Source organism: Microchirus variegatus (assembly GCF_963457635.1).
Source record: "Microchirus variegatus genome assembly, chromosome: 22".
Taxonomy (NCBI): Eukaryota; Metazoa; Chordata; class Actinopteri; order Pleuronectiformes; family Soleidae; genus Microchirus; species Microchirus variegatus.
This window is the reverse complement of record NC_139823.1, coordinates 2,880,736-2,893,821: the sequence shown is the minus strand read 5'-3', so window position 1 is coordinate 2,893,821 and position 13,086 is coordinate 2,880,736. Positions and strand designations below refer to the sequence as shown.

General features: G+C 41.6%; 1 protein-coding gene across 1 annotated transcript in view; it reads left to right on the top strand.

Moving 5' to 3' along the window:
- gsk3ba (glycogen synthase kinase 3 beta-a) overlaps positions 1-13,086 on the top strand; it is a 32,131-nt gene that overhangs the window by 9,790 nt on the left and 9,255 nt on the right. Inside the window, exon 3 of the mRNA XM_083908278.1 lies at positions 7,236-7,319. Within this exon, the coding sequence (XP_083764404.1) occupies positions 7,236-7,319 (84 nt within the window). The remainder of the gene's footprint in view (positions 1-7,235; positions 7,320-13,086) is intronic.

Genomic DNA, 13,086 nt, shown 5'->3' with positions numbered 1-13,086 from the left:
TCTTGGGCTGTGGATAAAAAAAGCAAAACCACCACAAACTTCATGCTTTATTCATTGTAGGTGCAATACCTCAGTTAGTTACTGAGAAATTGACAAATCTGTCCTGGGGAGTCAGAACTGAGTCTGAGGCATTTCTGTGTATGCAATCAGATACACCGCCTTGGTTAATATCACACATGCTCTGACTTTTACAGCACAAAGTGCACAGGCAAGATGATGCAATAGAATGTGTGACTAATGTTTCCCACGTGTGTGTCGAAAAACCTTGACAGTCTTCTTGCTATTTTATTTTCTTTGTACAGTTTTAAGAGTGGGCTTTCGAAGTAAAAATTTCAGAAATTATTTTTTATTTATTTCTTTGAGTTTGTCTACATCCACACTACTCCATTTTCATTAGAAAAACATCCATTCTGCTGGTGATACATGTGCCGTCCATGCTACCCTGGTGTTTTAGTGTCCCTAAAATCAAGTTTGAAAATGATGGCCCCGTTTTAGTTTGAAAACACTGCTTGGAGTTTGCATGTTCTCCCTGTGTGTGTGCGGGTGGGTTTTCTCCAGGTTCCTTCCACCGTCCAAAGGCATGCAGGTTTCAGGATTAGGCAAATTGGACTCTGTAAATTGAAAAACTAAATCTCATTTGATTGAGTAATTACACTTATATAGTATGTGTAATTGTTCTATCATTGGATTCTAATTTGATTCACTATCACTCAGTTTCTTGCTTGCTGATTTATGTCTATGCAGTGGTTTCAGTGTGTTTTATTCGCAAGCTGTGATGAGGAGAGAGGACAGGACTTATATGATATTATCTGAAATTAGTCACGTGTTTGCGCGTAACATTTTTTTTTCTCCCTGGGACTGCCACTGCTGCGCTGAGCCAACCTGTTAAATACTCACTGCCCTGGGCTTAACCTAACGGAGGTTCAACACATTTTTCACTAGGTGCTGTTCCTTGGCATCCCGGGGGGAGGAGGGGGGGGAGTTGGCCATCTGTCACTGAATACGCAATGATTGTTATGGTTTCACACACTCACTCTCACTCTACTGCTCTCTGTGACCCAATGCTGGCCAAGGTGAAGTCATATACCGCACTTCTTGTTAGCCTGTGGTTAGAACACATGAGCAGTTTGCATTTTAAACGGCTCAATGGTCGCCTGAAACCACACATGGTTGTATTCTTTTGTTGCTTCTCCTTTTTTTTCTCCCCACACTAAACGTGCCTGTGTTCTACTTTCTTGTGAATGGTCTTAAAATGTTTTTTGCTGTTTTATTCTGTCTGATTGGATCTGTGTCACACATGCTCAAACATGGGAATAATGTTGATCTTGTGAATTGGATTTGTGTTGATGTGTCACTGATGAACGAGTGAGAGTCTCGGTGGGCTTACACTCGGCTCTTGGTGCATTATGGGATGGGTCCTTCTCTCCCATCTGAGGTATCACATATCAGCCTATTGGAAAGTGGATGCTCATTCTCTCTCTCTCACACATGCACACAGTACATTTGGTGGTAGTCATTCTTATGCAACATTTTCTTCTTGCCAACAAATCACAAAAAACAGCACCAACAATGTTAACAGTAATTGTCTCTATAGCCTTTTTACGGGCGTTCATTGTTGACCAAAGGTAATTTAAAAACACCAATGAGCCACATCATTGCACTGGATGTTCTTTATGATAAAGCATTTTTTGAGTACACAGCCCTGCTGCTATAATACTGACAGGAGACCCACGTGTGTCAATACTCATTTCTTTAAAACTTCAGTGGTCAGCTGGTTCATGGAAATGCTTTGTGACCCCTTCTTTAATGATTTATGTTGCCATGGGAACAGGCAGGGAAGTCGAAGTATAAAGAGCCAGAGAGTAGGTTTACAAGAATCATGTTGGACATTAAATTTGATGTGCTCACATTGACCTGCAAGTCTTTTCACAATATTAAATGTATCCTTTAGGTTTTTTTTCTTCTCGATGCATTTAAAATAATTTCACTATGAACAGTGTAGCGATGTTTTATAGCAGTAAAACATGGTTGTATGTGTAGTGTGAGATCGGTGTTTTTGGACAGTGGATGTGGATTTGGCAGTACACATGAGCAGATTGAAGCACTCAGGTGCAGCTTGCAACTGGAGCATTCTGTCTCTCTTTCTTTTTTTCCCCCCATCTCCATCTGTCTTTTTCTGCTTCTCTCTGTCTCTTTCTGTCTCTCCACTGGCTGGTCTGCTGACACACTGGAGGATGACAGGTCAGCAGGAATGACTGCAGTATTATGGAACTGCCCGTCTTTCTCACACATAACCACACTGACACTCCCACTAAGCCACTGCAAGAAGACGAGGGTGTTGCCTGCAGCTCCCGATGGTTCAATGGCTCGTCTGTGACCCATATGCCATGATGTCACTCAATAATCTGATGTGTGTGTTGGGGGTTGGGGGGTTTGTATGTGTAAAAAAAAAATGGGTGAACCACACATCCTTTTTAATGCATCAGGAAGAGTGGCGGACAGACGGCTCACTCTGCTCTGTTCAAAAATTAATGAGTGGGATTTCCAGCCTCAAAGAGGCGAGACACACGTGTGGAAGAACAGCTGCAGTTTTCTCTGCATCAGCCAGCATGGTCCTGGTCCATCAGTCAGGTAGTCAGCCGGCATCACAGGCAGTGATTGTTTTGTCTTTTATTACACCAAATCCACATGGTGATCTAGTGGTTGGCAGGGTTAGTCCCATAAGTTTTGTTTTTCAGTCTTACAGTTTTCCGTAAACAGGGCATCGTTTCTTCCATCCATACAAAACCTCCCAACACTAATCTAAACACTGTAGTACATACAGTATGCCAGGTACCTGTTGGTTTTGTACATGAAAATTCACAAGTGGTATTTTTTCACTCAGCGACCCATGTTCCAAAAATAGTGTCTTGGGCTGTGGATAAAAAAAGCAAAACCACCACAAACTTCATGCTTTATTCATTGTAGGTGCAATACCTCAGTTAGTTACTGAGAAATTGACAAATCTGTCCTGGGGAGTCAGAACTGAGTCTGAGGCATTTCTGTGTATGCAATCAGATACACCGCCTTGGTTAATATCACACATGCTCTGACTTTTACAGCACAAAGTGCACAGGCAAGATGATGCAATAGAATGTGTGACTAATGTTTCCCACGTGTGTGTCGAAAAACCTTGACAGTCTTCTTGCTATTTTATTTTCTTTGTACAGTTTTAAGAGTGGGCTTTCGAAGTAAAAATTTCAGAAATTATTTTTTATTTATTTCTTTGAGTTTGTCTACATCCACACTACTCCATTTTCATTAGAAAAACATCCATTCTGCTGGTGATACATGTGCCGTCCATGCTACCCTGGTGTTTTAGTGTCCCTAAAATCAAGTTTGAAAATGATGGCCCCGTTTTAGTTTGAAAACACTGCTTGGAGTTTGCATGTTCTCCCTGTGTGTGTGCGGGTGGGTTTTCTCCAGGTTCCTTCCACCGTCCAAAGGCATGCAGGTTTCAGGATTAGGCAAATTGGACTCTGTAAATTGAAAAACTAAATCTCATTTGATTGAGTAATTACACTTATATAGTATGTGTAATTGTTCTATCATTGGATTCTAATTTGATTCACTATCACTCAGTTTCTTGCTTGCTGATTTATGTCTATGCAGTGGTTTCAGTGTGTTTTATTCGCAAGCTGTGATGAGGAGAGAGGACAGGACTTATATGATATTATCTGAAATTAGTCACGTGTTTGCGCGTAACATTTTTTTTTCTCCCTGGGACTGCCACTGCTGCGCTGAGCCAACCTGTTAAATACTCACTGCCCTGGGCTTAACCTAACGGAGGTTCAACACATTTTTCACTAGGTGCTGTTCCTTGGCATCCCGGGGGGAGGAGGGGGGGGAGTTGGCCATCTGTCACTGAATACGCAATGATTGTTATGGTTTCACACACTCACTCTCACTCTACTGCTCTCTGTGACCCAATGCTGGCCAAGGTGAAGTCATATACCGCACTTCTTGTTAGCCTGTGGTTAGAACACATGAGCAGTTTGCATTTTAAACGGCTCAATGGTCGCCTGAAACCACACATGGTTGTATTCTTTTGTTGCTTCTCCTTTTTTTTCTCCCCACACTAAACGTGCCTGTGTTCTACTTTCTTGTGAATGGTCTTAAAATGTTTTTTGCTGTTTTATTCTGTCTGATTGGATCTGTGTCACACATGCTCAAACATGGGAATAATGTTGATCTTGTGAATTGGATTTGTGTTGATGTGTCACTGATGAACGAGTGAGAGTCTCGGTGGGCTTACACTCGGCTCTTGGTGCATTATGGGATGGGTCCTTCTCTCCCATCTGAGGTATCACATATCAGCCTATTGGAAAGTGGATGCTCATTCTCTCTCTCTCACACATGCACACAGTACATTTGGTGGTAGTCATTCTTATGCAACATTTTCTTCTTGCCAACAAATCACAAAAAACGGCACCAACAATGTTAACAGTAATTGTCTCTATAGCCTTTTTACGGGCGTTCATTGTTGACCAAAGGTAATTTAAAAACACCAATGAGCCACATCATTGCACTGGATGTTCTTTATGATAAAGCATTTTTTGAGTACACAGCCCTGCTGCTATAATACTGACAGGAGACCCACGTGTGTCAATACTCATTTCTTTAAAACTTCAGTGGTCAGCTGGTTCATGGAAATGCTTTGTGACCCCTTCTTTAATGATTTATGTTGCCATGGGAACAGGCAGGGAAGTCGAAGTATAAAGAGCCAGAGAGTAGGTTTACAAGAATCATGTTGGACATTAAATTTGATGTGCTCACATTGACCTGCAAGTCTTTTCACAATATTAAATGTATCCTTTAGGTTTTTTTTCTTCTCGATGCATTTAAAATAATTTCACTATGAACAGTGTAGCGATGTTTTATAGCAGTAAAACATGGTTGTATGTGTAGTGTGAGATCGGTGTTTTTGGACAGTGGATGTGGATTTGGCAGTACACATGAGCAGATTGAAGCACTCAGGTGCAGCTTGCAACTGGAGCATTCTGTCTCTCTTTCTTTTTTTCTCTCCATCTGTCTTTTTCTGCTTCTCTCTGTCTCTTTCTGTCTCTCCACTGGCTGGTCTGCTGACACACTGGAGGATGACAGGTCAGCAGGAATGACTGCAGTATTATGGAACTGCCCGTCTTTCTCACACATAACCACACTGACACTCCCACTAAGCCACTGCAAGAAGACGAGGGTGTTGCCTGCAGCTCCCGATGGTTCAATGGCTCGTCTGTGACCCATATGCCATGATGTCACTCAATAATCTGATGTGTGTGTTGGGGGTTGGGGGGTTTGTATGTGTAAAAAAAAAATGGGTGAACCACACATCCTTTTTAATGCATCAGGAAGAGTGGCGGACAGACGGCTCACTCTGCTCTGTTCAAAAATTAATGAGTGGGATTTCCAGCCTCAAAGAGGCGAGACACACGTGTGGAAGAACAGCTGCAGTTTTCTCTGCATCAGCCAGCATGGTCCTGGTCCATCAGTCAGGTAGTCAGCCGGCATCACAGGCAGTGATTGTTTTGTCTTTTATTACACCAAATCCACATGGTGATCTAGTGGTTGGCATCATTGCCTCACAGCAAGAAGGTCACTGGGAATCTGGGAAGTTGAATTCCAGTTCAACTGAGGGCCTTTTTGTCTTTGAATTTGTATGTGGGATTTTCCTTCCTCGCACAGGCCAAAGACAAATTTGAGGTTAGGTTAATTGAAGACACTAAACTGACTGTATGTGTAAACTGTTCTTTGTTTTCTATTTGTTGACCCCTGTGATAGATTGGCACCTTGTCTTTCATCTTGTGTCGGGCGACATTTGCAAAAAAATATATATTTTTATGTTTTATTTTGACGATAGGGATATTTAGCCGATGTCCTTGCAAAATGTGATTTTAATTCATATCAATGGACACAATGTTAAAAGAAACCAGTCAAATAGAAAATAATACTATTATAACACTGTGTACACCTATGAGGACTGTCCGTTTTTCCAAAAATTAAGTTCGAACTGATATATAATGACTCGTAATTTTTTCAATTAATTCAAACCCTCTACCCCCACGAGCGCATGCCTCCGGCCCCCCACCACAGTCACAGCTCCAATGTGATAATGTTCCATCCAGTTGTCGCAAACGGCTTAATTTCTGTCAAATATTATTTGATAGAAACACAAGTCTGTCTTGATTGGGATGGAGTGTGGCTCTCATTCTTTACGTTATTACCCTCTGATGAGAACACAGGAGGAGCGCCGGGTGCTGTGTGTTTATATTGCATGGTGCTTTTCTTGTGAATGATACAGCGAGGGTTCGTTAAGTGTGCCTTGCAGATTTACCGTGCATTGCTTGAGACGTTTTTTTTCCCCGCATGGCTGCCCTGAGCGGGAGGGAAAGGAATATACACCTGAATTTGCACTCTCTATAATCGACTATAAGCCGATTTAAATCCTGTTTAGATTGTTACTTCAAATATTCTTCATTACAGAAACAAGTTCTAACATGTGAACAATACACTGTTCCAAGAACCTGCAGAGCGAAATTCTAAAAAAAAAAAAAAATCTATATAACTGACTATAAGGAAGCTGGTATGCGGTTTATGTAATGCTTGAATTTGTGCCCATTGTTGAGAAAGTCCATATGCACAACAATTTCTTGCATGTACATGCTGGTTATGAATATAAATTATATCATATTTGAGTGCTTTAGTTAGCCCTGTGATATCCTGTGGCTCATCTCAGGATTTCACTACACATTTATTTACACAACAATCTGTGCTTTCGAGGTTTTTTTTTCTTTCATAGTTGTCACTGCCTGTTTGAACAGGCAACATGCCTCCTGGTACATAACTGTGTTATGTCTTATTGTGTGGGATCCAATCTTCCATGAATGAAGGAATATTGTTTTTTCTTCTTGTTAACACAGTTAACGGTCTGTGATCTGTGACAAACCATTTTGCTGAGCTTGTGACAGTGACAAGGCAGATCATTACTGCTGAAGCCTGATACGCTAACATACTGTATACATACATGTCAGGTAGATTGCACTTGCATTTAACCATTGTTTTTTTCTGCTCTGTGTCCAAGCAAAAGCTTTCACTGACCCCTAAATAGTCACTTTATCACTGTAAGAATTGCAAGTTTGTGTCAAGTGTCTGAAACTCAAATAAATTTAACTTGTCTTTCATGTTTTGCTTTGTTATAGAACCGCGAGCTGCAGATCATGAGAAAGTTGGACCACTGCAACATAGTCCGCCTGCGTTACTTCTTCTACTCCAGTGGTGATAAGGTCAGTCTGCTATATATTCTTTATTTTTCTTTTGTGTTTCATGGACATTTTAGTCCCCAAAAAAAGATCTCAGGTACTTAAAAAAAAGAATATTAAAAAGTCCTCGTAAAGAATCATAAGGTATTAATTGTGTAAAGATTTAGTCTAATTTACACGTCTCCTATTCGATATTAGGGAATTTGCCTTGTGGTATTACCTTGATCTCAGGCTGGTTTGTTACTGCTAGATTTTCATTTTCAAGAATACTTTAAGGCTCTCCGTGCCTAGTGTGTATTTACTAACTAAGCTCTTTTCTACAATAAGAGTTGTAGAATACAGTAGCTTTCACTTATGATGTGCCTAAAGAGCTCTACCAACTGATACAATTCTCTCTGCCCACCTGCTTATTCAGAGCAGCTGTAAAACCTATTGGATTCCTCTTGAAAATAGGTTCAATAGTAATTCTATGAAAAGTCAAACCCATGGACAAACAGACATAACCTCCAAGTAGCAAATGGGAATGAGTCAATACGATACTTGGCATCAATATTGATATAATACTTTATTATACTGTATTGGTCAGATACTTCACTCAAGTAAAATCCAAAACTCTGATTATGGTGGCACATTAAACACAAGCAACATGCTGTAAAGAGAGATGTCCACCACCACCATCATGTTACAAGGGCATAAGTTAGTGCAACAAACGTCTGCCACCCAGTTGGAGCATTATGTTTTTGAATTGGCTGTCCAAAGCTTGGTAGCAAATACGTCAGCACAAATGTCTTTTCTTGTAAAAACACTGCTATCTTAGCTTTGTTATGGCTCCTTCGTTGCTGCTTATGCCTGTCGGCTGCACAATCTCCCCTTGTACATTTTGCCCCCAATAAATGCATTTGTACACTACATCATAGCAGGGAAGTCCCTCTTTGCCTGTCACTGTCAACCGTTGGAGCTCGTGGAGCCCAGGAGACGACAAGGCTGCACTGTGGCATCCAGCTTGCTGACAACTAGGTCCATGTGTCAAATATAGACACATATGATGGGCCTGGCACATATGCTGTCGAGACTATACCCATGACGCTGCAGTGAGGAATGCTACCCTGTTGCACACCTACTGAGGCCATGGAAAGCTGTTGGGGATTATAGGGTAGAGGTGATGATGTGGGGAGGGTCTAAGGAGAGAGGGCAGAGTGACTGGTGGGGGGGGCATTTATGTGCCAGACTAAAGGGTGTCGGCTAATTATAGAGTCACAGAGCATTCTCCTCCATGCTTTAAGCTCCACCCTGCTCCCACCCTCTGACGTCATACCACTTGCCTCTGGGAACTGCAAGCTTGTTCTTGGTATACTGACACACTGACAGCAGTGACATGTCACACGAATGACCCTACTCTGTCCCAACTTGCCTTTTGCAAACACATGATCTTGTTATTTTTGGTAATCCATACCGTTCACTCCTACACCCTTTAAATCACTCCTCATGAATTTCCTTCTTTTTTCCTCTTGACTGTTTGACTACCTGCTAATTGTGGAGACTGGCACCATGTTGTTGGCGTGGCATTAACCACCTATAGAGTCCAGAGTTGGTAAAGTAGGTCAGATGAGTGGTTGCAACCAAGTTGATAGAGTTGACAAAAAATCTGACAAAGAAATAAGATGCAGTCAGATCAGGTGTTCGTAGGTGGACCTTGTGTCCTGATGTGAGGGTTCATACTAAGTGCAGCTGGGAAACAGGTTAGAGCTACTGTAGCTGTGTCTGTCAACATGTGCACACAGGCAATCTTATGTAACTGTTTGCATGTGCTGTGCTTGACACATGCAGTGTGCTTTTGCTTTTACCCTTCAACCGCTGATCTAATACTGTTCTAAGAGGAGGCCAATGGTCCAAAAAGGGTTGGCAGGTCAACAAGAATATACTTTTCTTTGAAGTTTCCCTCTGCTTTTACTGCTGCATGTTTTCACAAATTACGATTCATTCTCTAATATAGAAACATTATGTCACACGAGATTCTTGGCAGCAGGTAGATATTACATGCCTTTATTCCAGTTGCAACAGCGTAAATAACACAACGAACATTTGTTCTATTAACATTAACACACCAGTGAATGAAAAGAAGAAATAGCTGTGCAGAAAAAGTGTTGAGCTTTAACTTTCCATCGTCTCAGAAACCTTTGGAGTAACACAATCTAATCTTAAGTTATCTGTGTGCCAGCTGTGCTAATCAGATTACAAGTGACTTTATTAAAGAATATGCAATATGAACATATACACAGATATATTGTGTAACAATTGTTCTGAACTCGCTGTCATAACCTAATAAGTGTTGATGGTGTTTTGCTTGTTTTATATTCCAAACAAACATGGTTACTCACAGTGCTACAAACTGAGTGTGGGGCATTAATTACTGGGTAGATGAGATGCACCAAGTCGGAGGAACAAACCTCTGTCAAGGTCTATCAGGCCCTTAACGATCTCCTTTGGCTTTACAAATTAAAATATAAAGCCACGTGCAGAATTGCAGATATTAAGAGACCGTAACTTAGCAACTAAGCAAGGTCTGTATGTTATTGTGGAAGAGCTTTTTCCTCTGGAATAGTTAAGAAACAGTGAGGTCTTGACATGTGTCTTTCTGTGGCCTCTGAACACACCATATTTATAGACTTATACTCAAACATTCATACGCATTGACTCTTGTGTAAATTTATAATGAAATCACGTGCTGATTTATTATGTGATATGTCATAGTCAGGTTTGATTACAATAAACAGCATGGGATGCATGACCATTAATCACAGACATGTGTGCTAACTATATATGTGGACATGTGCATGCTTTGTGGCTGTATATTACACACTGCATGGCCAGTGTCAGTCCGACAGCACATGATTGTTGTCCGATAGCTGTGCCAGTTATTCAAGCGATCTTCTCGACAAATTAGAGGCTGAATTATTTAGCCGGGAGCGAGCAAAAGCCAATCACATCCCCTCTTGACTAACCGCCTGGGAACGAGCCAAGGAAGTGGCTTTGTAGTGAGGCAGGAAGTGAGTCATCGCTGTTGCTAGGCTAAATATAGCTTTGCTGGTGCTAGCAGGAGGTGGAGCGGCTGCGTAGCCGTCACAAATGTTGTCAATGGGAGTTTAGCTGGTGACGGAGGAATGTGCTCTCTCACACATGTGGCTCGAGGAGAGAAAAGAGTGAGAGTGCTGTCAGTGACGCACCTAGTGTGCATGTGGCTCAGAAGCTGCTCTCTGTCACCTTAATCTACAACACTGAGAGTCTTCCTGGTTCTCATTTTCATATCTATCTAATCATCTGAGTGTGAGTAGGCCAGGGCAGTCACTCCAGAGCAGGGCTATACAGTCTGTCTGCGAGCTCTTCACCAGCTCTGCTCGCTTACCGTGCCTCTTATGGGGAACCAGCTCTGTTCACAGCTGAAGCTGCATGCTAGGCATAATTTTAACACCACTAACAGACAGGGGGAGAGGAGGCAAATGAAATGGACACCAATTCCCTGATCAACTGCAAGGAAAAGAGAGGGACACAGCTGAGAATTCCTTTTAATGTGAAAGCTTAGATTTATTATTCCAAGGCTAAATGGCTGATGAGTATGCATTCGTATTTTGTATGGTGGACACTGATCAACAGCGATGTTGACTCACGTGATTATATGCAGCACTTGTGTGCACTTCCCACTGGTGCAATCCAGCTCTCTGGCTATATCATCTCAAGGATTAAATGTGTTATGTTCCAGATATATTTCCTGCAAGCCAGAATGACTCAAAGGTTAAAATTGTGGCAGTACAATAAGTGTTGGTGAATTTCTTGTGGACTACAGTCACCAACTTGAGCTGACGATAGCGGACGTGCTTATTGCCATGTGACAAAAGTACAGTTTTCGCTGAGAATTAGGAGCATGAACGCAGATTCATGTTGTGCTGAAAAGCCACAATAAAAAAGTGCTTGCAGGTGATCAGATAAAAAGTAAAGGAAGCCTCATAATATTAGTTGTGTTGAAACTACTGTATACATGGAAAATTCAGCTATATTAAAAAGTTTAGGGGAAAAAAAACCCTCCACCATTCATGGATTAGGCTCGTCATTGATGGTTGGTTTGTTCATCTGGACACACGTCCCTAAAGCAGGCAATGTGTTATCTGAATGCACGGCTGTTTTCTCTCCTAACAAACTATCAAGTACCAGCAGGCTAACTGAATGTGTGTGTGTAACATCCTTTGTCAAACTATAATATGGTGCATTGAAAAAAAAATATTTCCAAATATTTCCATTTTATTACCAGCAGTGGTTGCACATTTGCAGTTGTGACCTAAAGCTTTTGAACAATGGTTGCACGAGAAACACCCAGTGACTCAGATGTGGCTAACTCTGGTCAGAATCAAAGGAAAAAGGAAGTCCTAGAATAATTGTGCCGCAAAGCCACAGATGCGATGTCCTCGGGGTCAGTGTGCTCCAGAGTTGAACATGCACATCCCGGTCATCTAACACGGGCCCTGTCCAACCAGGAAATGAGGAAATGATATCATTGTCTGCAGCCACTGTTGGAGTGCAGGCTTTTTATGACGCATGTGTGTGTGTTTCCTGCCACTGGGAAACAACCCAGTACAATGGATCCGTTAGACGGTGGAAAAAAATACAACTCTGAATTCCTCAGTGACACTTTGAAATACGTGCTGCCAAAGAGAACATCAGTTACATCATCTCAAAGACAGCTTCTTTCATCAGGGAGGAACTACAGATATAGAGGGAGGAGAGAAAGTGCTCCACATAGTGAATTAAAGAAAACTGCATTGAAATGTGACACATGACTGATGTCCTTTTTAAAATGAATGCCTATTTATATTCAAGGTAAAGGCACGGTTTCTCTATTGTCATCATCTGCTTCACCTGTTTCCGGTGCTGTGATGATGACCATGGTTCTTTCAGAGCTTTGAATGAATTTACTGAGCCACGTAACAGGCGACATCATGTACAGTGTAGTGCTAGCTGCATGGCTTGGTTACCTCTGTGTCTACAGTAAAGCTCACAGCAAATGAATAACCACATTTGTATACCACTGTATGCGAGTGCTAAAACTTCAAATCCGCTACGAAAATTCATATCATAACGAAAAAAAAGGTAGTCGGTGTGAACCGGTATACCGCCCAGCCCTACACTCTACTACATGTGCGTGTAGCCGCTTGCACGTGTGTTGCTGATGCTGCGCGATGCGGGTGCATTTGTTCGGCTTATTAAAATCGGAATATTCTGACTGATCGGCCGATCACGTGAAAATCAGCCGATTCTGATCACTGGCCGATTAATCGGTGCATCCCTAATAGTAAACAAACACTCCCTGTGTCTACTCATCCCCTCGCTGTCCGCCTGTATCGTCTCATTTACCTCCTCACCACACATATGACTTTGTGTCATTATTCTTTTTTTTTCTTTAAAAAAAAAAAAAAATGAAAATACAGCAGTAACAAAATGTACATCACGTTATGTTACGTGGTACCAAACCAGGAAGTCATTATCAGATAGACGGTTTATGAGCTGAATGATGACCAGCATATATCAGCCCTCTCGTTAGGCTTTTATTCCGATTATATGTAAATGTAGCTACTGTGCAGCTGGTATATGTACAGATCTGTGTGCATATGTAGGTAGTGAATGCAACGAATTGCTACTTTGCTGGGTTTATTGTTGTTGGCATGTGTAGACATTTTCCTCTCTCAGTCAGTGTCTTCAGTGAAATTGAAATTAACTGCATGTGTAATGTGTTTTTTGTATG